Source organism: Cervus canadensis, chromosome 5, assembly GCF_019320065.1.
Source record: "Cervus canadensis isolate Bull #8, Minnesota chromosome 5, ASM1932006v1, whole genome shotgun sequence".
Classification (NCBI taxonomy): domain Eukaryota; kingdom Metazoa; phylum Chordata; class Mammalia; order Artiodactyla; family Cervidae; genus Cervus; species Cervus canadensis.
Genome location: NC_057390.1, coordinates 42,639,335 through 42,650,683, shown reverse-complemented (window position 1 = coordinate 42,650,683; position 11,349 = coordinate 42,639,335). Strand labels below are relative to the sequence as shown.

Genomic DNA, 11,349 nt, shown 5'->3' with positions numbered 1-11,349 from the left:
ATAAAGAGTTCCCTGGCCAGCAAAGCTCCATGCCTCCAGGCACTCAGGCACCATACAGTGTTGTCTCTCCCAAGGCCAAGGGAACTGTCCTGCCATCCAGGATCATGCCTGGTGTTTGGAGCCTCCGCCTCTGCCCAGCGCAGAGAGCCCAGTGCTGGGCTTGGGCCGGGTGTTGCGGGGAGAGTGACCTCGGGACCTGACAGCCCCCACCACAGCTGCACTGTGTCTCTGGGGGCCCCATCAAGCAGTAGGGCAGGTGGTCTTGCCTCACTAGCAATGGACAGCCGTGAGAACGCAGGCAACCTGCATGGAATGTGATCTGGCTGCGGAGGCGGGGGCACCAGTCTCCCCAGGCTTCCTGGGGTCAGCCTGGCTCACATCTGCGTCCCCAGCCCTGCTCACTGGCAGGGGCCCACCCTCCTCAGGCCCCTCTGCTCTCTCCCTACCCCTCCATGGCCCTGTCTCAGGGCTCCCAGGCATTGCTTCTCCCCGCTGCCCATGGCACCAGGTACCCATGGCTCTGCTCTCCCTCGCCATCCACTGCCTGGGGCTCCTGGCTGCCTACAACCTGATAAACCTCAGTGCTTGCCTTGTTCATGAGCTTGAGGAGCTGGGCACATATGAAACTGACTCTGGATTTCCACCCTTTGGATGCAGGTTCTGACTCTTCCACTGAGCAGCTGTGTGACCATCGGTGACTCACTTGTCCTCTCTGTGCCCAGGTCTCCTCCCCTGCAAAGTAGAGGCCTCCTGTTAACTCACCTTGTGGGGTGTGTGGCGGCTGTTCCTGTATTTCCAACTGCTTCTGCTCATCCTCCTCGCAGGCCACAGTCCTCAGCCCCAGAGACCCTGTTGAGGCTTTTTTTTTTTATTTTTACAGTGTGATGAAATATACCAGCTCACCCATTTTAGGTGTTCAGTGGCATTAAGTACATGTCTGCTGTCATCACGCTATCTCTCCTGAGTCAGATTCCTCCTTGTCCCAAAAGACCACATTCAGGGCTGCCCACCCAAGCCTTCCCAAGACCCATGCATCCTCAAGCTGGCTGGTCACCAAGCCTGACTTCCTCCTGCTCCACCATCAGCCTGTGCTGTACTCACACACCCATTGTTCCCTGTTCTCCTGCCAATCAGGTGTCTTCTCTGCTCCTCACAGTGTAGCTTTGACCTTGCAGATGCCCTGCCTGGGAGTCCTTTCGCCTCCTTCATGAGACTGAACGCCTCCTCCTTGAAGCCCTCCAGGCTGCCCTTCATGGCGACATTTCCGTGCTGACAGCAAGTTCTGAGGATGTGCTGTGAACTTTCTCTTGCTGACTCTCTGCGGCCAGGGCTGTGCCCTACATGGTGAATGGGTGCTCAAGTACATGGATAATAGACTGAGTGTATGACTCAGGATTGGCTGCCCAGTTGGTGCTAGTCGTAAAGAACCTACTTCACACTGTAGGATACATAAGAGATGCTGATCCAATCCTTGGGTCGAGAGAATCTCCAGGAGAAGGGAATGGCAACCAGTATTCTTGCCTGGAGAATCCCACGGACAGAGGAGCCTGGTGGGCTACATACAGTCCATGGGGTCACAAAGCGTCAGAGGCGACTGAAGCGACTTAGCATGCATGAATACACATACAAATCTGGACACCCCGAACTAAGATGCTAAGCTGTGCATTCAAATCACCAATAGGCAATGACTTGGAGACCATTTTTCCATTAATTCCACAAATGTTTATTGAACACCTACTATGTGCCAGGTATTTCCCTAGGCATTGGGGATATTCCAGTGTAAAAATACGTGGTTTGTCGGGAGCTTGTATCACAGTGGACTGAGATCTTTTCTATGCATTCGGTTTTGGAGACACAAAGATTTAAAAAATCCAGATGCAATGATTTCATAAGCATAAGCTTCATTTTCCTTGCAAGCAAAAATGAGGTTAGTTATCTCATAGGGCCGTTTAGAGGATTAAATAAAAAGATGAACGTTTTTGGCATTGACGCCACAACAGATATTATTTTCTCCCTGAAAAGTCAAAAAAGCCACACTTAGCTTCACAAACCTCAAGACAGCCCGACCGTCAGTCAGGCCCCAGCGCCTTTCTTTGGTAGCCCAGTCCTGGGCTGTGCAGGGTCCGCGGGCCAACCCTGGACCAGGCTGTGCCGGCCCCGGCGGGGCCCAGAGCGGCCACGAGGGGGCAGCGCTCGGCAGGGAATCTGCACCACCGGCCGCGGCCCCGCGGCCCCCGGGCCTCCGTGCGCTCTTGCGTCGCTCTGACGCGCCCGAAGGCGGGCGCCGGGAAGGAGACCGCGGCTCCCCTCGTCTGCGCCTCCGGAGGAGGGATCGAGCGCGTCCCCAGGGCGGCCCGTGCCGGACTGGGGTCCGGCGGGCAGCGGGGCAGCCTCGGACCCGCGTCGCGGGGAGGACCCCAGCGCCCTCCCCCCTTCGCCTCGCCCGGCGCCCCGCGCGCCCACCCGGTGGGGCTGTCACTTCCGCGCGCCGCCGGGCAGGGGACCGGCCGTCGTCGAGGAGGATGCCCGGGTGCTGGCTGCGTCCCCAGGCTGCTGGCCGGCGCTGCCCAAGGAGGCGGTCGGGATAGCGCCGCCCAAACTTTCCTTCGCTGCAGCGTCAGGCGGAAACATCCCGCTCCGAGGCTTACGGAGAGCGCAGGAGGCTCGGTCGCCAGAGGGGACAGGCCCGGGCCTGCGCTGGGGAGCGCCCCGGAGTTCCTGGGGGCGCTGAAGGTGCCTTAAGGGCAGGACTGGTGTCCGGCCTGCTCCAGGCGGGGCAAGTCCAGGGCGCGGCTGCCCCTTCCCGGCGCCCCGCAGTGACCGTGACCTCCGCGCGCTCCCCGCGCACGTGCTCGCGGCCGAGGACGAGGAGGGGTCTGGCTGCACCCGCTGGGCAGCGGCTCGCGGGCAGGCCCAGGGCGCACCGAGGCAGTGCGGGGGAGCGCGCACGCCGCGCCCCCGCCTCTCCCGGGATCGGACTGGCGGCTGAGAGCTCAGAGCCGCCGGGTGTCTTGCCCGCCCGGCGGCGCCGCTGGAACCCGTGCCGGCCGGACTCGCAGAAGAGGGACAGGTGTAGCCCGCATCTGCGGGCGCTGCGCTCCGAAGCACTGGGTGGGCTTGGCGGTCCGGAGGGGTCTTGCGGGACTCGGAGCTCCGGTCCCTGCCGCGCAGGCCGATTGGTACCCCTTGGCGCTGCCAGCCTCAGAGAAGGAAGTCGCCGTGTAGCCCGGTCCCCCAGCGGCCGTCCAGGCGCGACCCTGGCGCCCACTGCCCGCTGCAGCGCCCGCAACGGCCCCGGGACCTAAAGGTGCGCGCGGTCGCCGCCGGCGCCGCCCCCATGCTGCTCGGAGCGCCCAGGCTGTGCGCATCCCGGGCGGCCGCCGCGGCGCAGAGAGAAGACGACGGCGACAGGCTGGGCGGGGACATGGACGAGTCGTCGCTGCTGGACCTGCTGGAGTGCTCCGTGTGCCTGGAACGCTTGGACACGACGGCCAAGGTGCTGCCCTGCCAACACACCTTCTGCCGCCGCTGCCTGGAGAGCATCGTGAGCTCGCGTCGCGAGCTGCGCTGCCCCGAGTGCCGCATCCTGGTGGGCTGCGGCGTGGACGAGCTGCCCGCCAACATCCTGCTGGTGCGCCTGCTGGACGGCATCCGCCAGCGGCCCCGCGCCGGAGCCAGCCCCGGCAGCAGTCCGCCCGCGCGTCCTGGCCCGGGCCCCAGCCCCGCTCCGGGGGTGGCCTCGGCTCTCGCGGGTGGCGGGGGTAGCTCTCCTGGCTCCCCAGTCCTCCTCCCCGCAGCGACCGGCGCCACCTCCAGCCTGCGCGAGCTGGCGACCAGCAGGAGCACGCCCCCAGCAAAGGTGGGTGTGCGCTTCTCCGAGTTGTGAGTGTGTTGGGGGCAGGGGGCAGTGCGGAGGGGCAGGGGACCAGAGCTGTTCCACGATGGCCTTCACCTTGTGCTTCTTTCTCGGCTGGCTTCCCTCCATCGACTCCGTGGGTGTAGCCCTCCGAGTCCCGCTTGCCAACTCTGGGGCATCACTGTGCTCCCATCCCACCCCCTTCCAACTTCTCCTTGTGAGCTGACGTCTGTTTTCCCCCTCTGGAATCCCTGTGGCCACCTGCACTTGTTATGTGGCCTGTGTGTGTATCAGTGGCCCCCCACCATCCCTTGGTGTGGCCAGGACTCCCTGTCCCCTGTCCCCATCCAGTCCCCTGCGCACTGGACCTGTTTCTCCACCTGTAACTTTGCTGGGCCCTCGGTCTCTCTGGACATAGTCTTCTCCTGGACCCCAGGCTAACCGTCTGTACACCCTTGCCCACCTGGACTGAAGTTAGTGCCTGCTGAATTTCCCAGGTCCTGGCTGCTGGGAGGGGGACGGGGAGCAGGGGGGCCTTCCTGCCTGGTATGTGGCAAGGGAGAGTCTGGCAGAGGCCAGTGCACCTGGGTTAGGAGAACACACACTGCAAACCCGTTTAGCAGGAGGGAAGAAGTCAACCTGGAGCCCAGGAATGTCTGCCTCAGCCCTTGGTGGACCGGGCCTGTCTGGCAGCCCTGGTCCTGTCCTGGGATCTCAGGCCTGCTATGTTCCCACTGGGTTGTTATTTGAGGGTTTTTCTCCTTTTGCCTTTGGTATAGCTCTGTTGTGCAATGTGGACTGCTTCTGTTTCAGAGACCGTATCTGGAGGGTTCCGGCGGTTTTGTTTCAAGAGCAACTCAGAGTGTGTCATTTCACACCTTGGCCACCTTGGGCTCTGTGGCTGGGGGAAGCCAGCCCGTGGGATGCTGGTTTAAGTGAGAGATGAGGAAGTACTTGTGTTTCGTGTTTTGTTTAAATGTGGAAAAGCTTAAAAGGATTGTTGATCTGTTGCAAATATTCACTTTAAAAAGCACAGCCATACCCTTCTGCTTTTGACCTTTTAAAGGTCTGGTGGTGCAGAAGCCATTTAATGAATCCTTCTTATATCTGAAGTACTGCAGTGAGGGAAGGTCTCCACCGAATTGCTCAGCGCTGCAGTGCCTCTGAGGTTAGGAACTTAAGCCCTTGGCTAGTTAAGCTTTGGAGTTAAAAGTCAGACTTTGCCAAACTGGGTTTTTCCTATGAATCAGGGGGAACGACCATTCTCAAGTCAAGAATAGTCAAGGAATATTTATAAATGGGATCACTGCTGAAGGGGAATTGATGATATTAATTGCATGCATGCTCAGTTGCTTCAGTCATGTCCGACTCTTTGCGACCCCATGGACTGTAGCCCACCAGGCTCCTCTGTCCATGGGATTCTCCAGGCAAGAATACTGGAGTGGGTTGCCATACCCTCCTCAAGGGGATCTTCCCGACCCAGGGATGGAACCGGCATCTCCTGTGTTTCCTGCATTGCAGGCAGATTCTTTACTGCTGAGCCACCAGGGAAGCCCGATTGTGTTAATTAATTTGGTTTTTAATTGTGATTAAATCCAGTATAAGTGTTCTTGTTACAGATTTTCAAACTTTTCTTTCCTGCCTTGCTGTTATTGTCTAAGGTATTATAACTGAAGGCCCCCCTTTTTTTAATGAAACAAGTGGGTTACCTCCTCTGGCTCAGAGAATTAAATGATTTTGGAATGATGCTTCTATTGAGGACGTTTTGTGAATGGAATCTGATCAGGAGGGTGGGAGGCCTTGAGGCAGCTCCTGGAATCCATGGCATTTGCGGCACTTAAAGACATTTGTGAATGGGCTGAACTTATAATTTTTAGTGATGACACTTAGTTCCAGAGAATTAATTTTTTGTCTCCTGGAGTTGGGGATGACTTTCTTTCTGGACACGTGCAGAAAACAGATTCTGTCCAGGTCTGTCTGAACCCAGCAGACTCTGGAACACATTTCCTTTTTTCATTTTCCTGTTTTACCTAAGTGTGAGCTCAGTCCTTTCTTTCAGGCCCCTCTCACCAAGACTAAGCTTGTGTCTTAGGAAGGGTCCGAATTAAAGCTGATATTACATTTGATCATTTTCAGAGAGGAAAGAAAGAGTAGCGTCCATGTGGACTGTAGTATCATCTAGCATTTTAGCCACTGGTTTTCAATAATTGCCGGGTGTCTTCTTGGGCAACGAGATGTCCTGCATAGAGGACTGTTAGCAGCCCTGTGAGTGTGGCAGGCAAACCTTAAGCTGAGCCTCACTTCCAGGTAGGTACTTGACTGTCCACTGGAATAAATCTGGATCTGGGTGTTGCCAAGTGCTGTTTCATAGACGGGCACTTGTCATCAGTGGGTACTATGTATGCCTTAGTAGTAGGTGACTAAATATAAGACAGTCCCATTTCCCAGCGAGAAGCTAGGAACCTTCCTTTGGGTCAGTGGGGAAATGTGGGTGTTTTATTAGGTGGGTAGATTAGCAGGTATCTGCTTAGATATCTGTTAATTTAGTGACAGGTAGATGCTGGAATGGACTTAACTCCACTCGGTTCTGGGAGCACTTTCCACACCCTCACTTGCATCTTTCACTGGAGGTGCTCAGACCCTCCAGCCTGGTGGGTGGGGCTCTGCGTACACCTGTGTCGCCTGGGACAAGGTGTTAGAAATGAGTTAAATCTGCTGCCCTGGAGCTCTTACACTGTGGTTTTGGTGCCCACCGCCCAAGGCTGGCAGATGCCACCATCCTGTGTGGCTATCAGAGTTGCCTTAGCCCGTGGGATGTGCTGCCACTGCAATTGCTGAGTTTCTCAGCCTAAGCTTTTTTTTTTTTCTGTTTTACAGTTTTGCAAGGTGACCCCTCGAACACCCTAACTACACTGATGGAGGTTTTTAGGGCCACTGGTCTTTCTGAGAGGGTTTTGTGGTTCCCAGTTGAGTAATTCAGAGAGTACTTTTTAATGTGAATGAGTAGGGCACAGATATCAGGAACTGCGGTCTTTTTGTGAGTGATTTTTTGGGAAAATCTCTTGCTTGTATTTGGCATACACCTGCACTGCGCAGGCACCATCCTGGGTGACCAGGTAGGCGTGTCCCCGATGGAGCTGACATTAGGGCCTGGAGCCATTCTACTCTCAGGAGGTTCCTGGAGGCGCCAGGCAGGTTTTGGCCAGAACTTTGTGGTGGTTAAAGGAAGGACATTATCACAGTTAAAGGCCTATGGAGGGTTTGGCTAAGGCTCTTGCTGATGGAAAACATAATGCTAGAGTCTGATTAGTTTGCCCGCAGGTACCTGGGGCTGTTTAAGCTGGAAACCTGTGTACCTCTTGGCCAGCAGTATCTCCAGATGGGGTCCGGGTAATGGGAGCGACCCAGTAATGGGAGCAGCGAAATGAACCACACCAATGATGTCCATTTGCTATTTTATCTTATAAACACATACAATAATTCACCACATTTTGGATGCAGAATCAGAGTGTTCTCTGGGTTCTAACTTGCCTTTCTAGTTTAAGCCACAGTCACAGTTTGTGGTTTCCTATTTGTTTCTTTCAAATGGACTGAGGACTAAGAGACTCAAAATAATCTGAGTGGAGCACCTTCAAGATTTTAAATAATTCCCCCTGAATGTGTTCTGTTTTTGTTCCTGCCAAGTGACAGTTTTAAAGCCATCTCTCTTTGGTAAGTCTTTCCTAAGTCATCACCTTGGTTTTCCAAGAAGTTACTTTTTCTGCACTTAGATTCCTTTGGTTTACATACTATTTAATTAGAGTTGTATCTGTATGTAAGTATATAAGCACGCTTGCAGAAACATGCTTGAGAATCCAGACAGCGGACTCCTGGTGAGCACCAGCCTGCCTAGCAGGAGTGTTGACCTGGACAGTGGCCAGTCAGGTGCAGCCCTCTGTGGGGTGCACACCTTGGCCGTCCTGTGGAGGGTTAGGGCTAGGACATGACTGTGTCCTGAGGGTGGGAGGCTGTGGCGTGGTCTAGGGTGTCACAGGGGCTCCAGAGAAGGGACCTGGAGGTTATGAAAGCCAAGCTGCTCCCAGGAGAGCAGGCAGTGGTGACCGCGGCCACTGTGTCTCCAGGTCAGACGCCAGCCTTTGTGATGGAAGAGTTATGCCAAGTCCTTCGGGACGTGTTTTTAGAAGGCCCCTGGATGCAGAACCAGCTCCTCTGGGACACGAGGCCATTATTGAGCGCCTGCTGTGTGTGGGTGGGCCAGGCGGTGTAAGTGTGTCTCCTTGCTTTCCAACCTCAGCTCAGCGAGGCTGCTTCTTAGCAGATGGAAACTGACCTTGAAGGTGAACTCTGGACACACCAGCCTACTGGCTTCCGGATTAGCTACCTCTCGCTATCACAGACCTGATCAATTAGACTCTGGTCCCAAACCAGGAGGCTGGGTCCTGAGGTCACTCTGCCCACAGCTGCAGGTGTTTTGGGCCCTGTGGGCGGGCCTGTGCAGAGTGAGGTGCTGGTGGGGGTCCCGGTGGGAGAGCGTCACGTTGGCCGTGGCTCTGGGGACAGGTTGCCGACAGCTCTAAGTGTGGAGGCCCAGGCACCTGGGGTCTGTCCAGGGCTCCGTTCTGTCCTCAGGGAGGCATCCTGGTCCGTCCTGTTCTGTCACCATCCTGGGATGACAGCAGGGGTCTCAAAGCAGTCGCAGGGGCCTCATGACGCTGTGAAAGGTCAGGCATTCACTGTTGAGGTCAGGGAGCAGACCCAACTCGGCCGCCCCCCACCATACTCCCCCCCACACCACACAACCCTGCACCCCATCCCTGATGATTGGAGCCCAGCTCCTTGGGGTTTGGGACCCAGGCTCACCTCCCCCTGGCCGCGCCCCACCACCCACCTCAGGTGTTGGCAGGTCTTTGGGCTCCTGAGGGCCATGTGAGGAGGGTGCGTGGGGACTTGATGGACAACCAGGACTGGCAGTGAGGATGGATGTGTTCATCCCTGGGTTTAGATGGCTTGGCTCTTCTGGGCCCTCTCATTAGTGGGGGAGAGAGCCTGTCTGCATTAGTGGGTGAAGGAGGTGATGCAGGCGGGGACCAACATTTCCCGGACTGTCGGCTGGGTACCATCACCCACACACGTCTGGAAACCTCGAATCACCCCTGAGGTGTGCTCCCCGGGCCCACCTGACTGCTAGTGGAGTCAGAATATGGTATCCTAAATTATGTGTGTGTGTGTGTGTGTGTGTGTGTGTGAGTGTGTGTGTGTATCTCATACATGTTGTACCTCTAGGTTCAAAGTCGGTTCAAATCCAGTTCCCATGACTGGATCTCTGAGTGTTGAGGAGTGTCTAAGGACTTGAATCTGTTTCACCTTTAAATTGCCTCCAAGTTTTATCTGTTATTGAGGTAGCGTTCTTGATCCTTACAAGCTTCATTGAACTGAAAAAGAGCCCGAAAGGTCATCTGTTTTAGGGAAGGCAGCTTAATAACCCTGCTGGGTGCTGAGTTGCTGCTTGGGGCTCTGCTGAGAGGGAGGGGGCACAGCTTCCTCCTCTGCAGGATGGGGGTAGTGGGATGGGGGGAGAGGAGTTGGGAGTCTCGTCTATACCTCCCAACTGTGCAGGAAGTAGTGGGGGGCTCATCTGCACCTCCTGCCTCTACAGACCAGACTTACCCCTGTTGTTCCCTCATCCAGCCCGTGAGAGCCCTTGGGCTCGCTGGAACAGGATGAGATTGAGTCTCAACTATAGAGTTGTTTCAAGTGTGCATTTCACTTTAGTCTGTATTTAACCTTTATTTTCACAGTTAACATGCTCTTTTTCGAGGTACATTTTTGGAATAAAACAGCAGGATTCAGTTGGGGAAATGCTCTAACTTTATGGTGCTTGAAGAGACCAAGGTCACTTTGTATCTGATTTGCCTTCCTTGGAAGATCTTCCGATCTCACGTACTTGATGCACGTGTGACGTCTATCCTGTTGGAATTCTAATTCACCTTGGAATGCGAGCGTGTCAGACAGAGGTGGAGACTGTGGTGAATGGTTTAAAAACTGTGGTGTGGCTCCCTTCTCCCTCCACACAAAACTGGACTAAAAAGAGCAGGTGAAGCAGCAGCATGATTCGGATTCTCCTCACATGCTGCTGCTCCTTCGAGCCGGACTCCAGCTCTGATGGGAGGACTGGAGTCCAGCAAGCCCAGGGAGCTGGTGCATGGACAGCATGCTGCAGACAGAACCCAGTCCACTTGCGCCGGCCAGCCCTGGACAAGCTACAATGCTTGGACAGCAAAGAAATGCTCTTTGTGTATTTGTTATTTTTCTTTTGCTGCTTGGTCAACACATCTGAGTCATGTTGAGTGAAAATCTTGCTGCACTAAATGGAATTCTAAACATAGCCGCATAAAGGGGCCAGAGAAAGATGCAGCGTCAATTATTCAAGAGGGTCGACCGTACGAGGTCTCACACTGTCACAGTTCCCAGTGCTTTCAAAAGTGATTTGCTTCTTAATTGTCCACTGAGTGACCTTTCCAGTTATATCTTTCTGCTTCTGGGTCTTAGGGCACTTGGTTTAGTAACTTGAGTTTCTCTTACAAGTATGACAGGTAAATCATCAGTTGTTTAGGTAAATTGTCTGGAATTAGAACCTGACCTACTCATTCTCACTCAGCGACAAATACGTTTCAATATATGTAAATGGATTTATGTATATACATACACATAAAAGACTCTTACTCCTTGGAAGAAAAGCTACAACAAACCTAGACAATGTACTAAAAAGCAGAGACATCATTTTGCCAACAAAGTTCTGTACAGTCAAAGCTATGATTTTTCCACTTGTCGTGTGTGGATGTGAGTGTTGGACCATGAAGAAGGCTGGGCATCAAAGAATTAATGTTTTGAAATGTGGTGCTGGAGAAGGCGCTTGAGAGTCCCTTGGACAGCAAGGAGATCAAACCAGTCCATCCTAAAAGAAATCAACCCTGAGTATTCATTGGAAGGACTGATGCTGAAGCTGAAACTCCAATACTTTAGCCACCTGATGCGAAGAGCTGACTCGTTAGAAAAGACCCTGATGCTGGGAAAAAGTGAAGGCAGGGGGAGAAGAGGGCCACAGAGGATGAGATGGTTGGATGGCGTCACTGACTCAATGGACATGAGTTTGAGCAAACTCGGAGCTAGTGAAGGCCAGAGAAGCCTGGCGGGCTGCAGTCCACGGGGTTGCAAAGAGTTGTACATGACTTAGTGACTGAACAACAACAAATACACATATACTAATATATAGGAAGTATAAATATATATGTATCATTTTTATATGTTACACATTTACCATTATTAATTTGGTTGGCATTTCATCCCTTTGAATGAAAGTTTGGGGACTAGCTGACTTCTGCTGACCTTTAGTTTCCTCACAGTGAGTCGTGTGCTAAGAAAGCCCGTCCAGCTGGACTGAACTGTTCAGTGGTGACAGGAAAGACCTGTCTGTGCCCACGATGTGTCCAGTC

At 54.2% G+C, this 11,349-nt stretch overlaps 1 protein-coding gene across 1 annotated transcript in view; it reads left to right on the top strand.

Moving 5' to 3' along the window:
* Nucleotides 1-1,713: 1,713 nt before the first annotated feature.
* Nucleotides 1,714-11,349, top strand: part of SH3RF3 (SH3 domain containing ring finger 3) — a 148,500-nt gene continuing 138,864 nt past the window's right edge. The window contains exon 1 of the mRNA XM_043470347.1: nucleotides 1,714-3,859. Coding sequence (XP_043326282.1) covers nucleotides 3,338-3,859 — 522 coding nt within the window. The 5' untranslated portion in view covers nucleotides 1,714-3,337. The remainder of the gene's footprint in view (nucleotides 3,860-11,349) is intronic.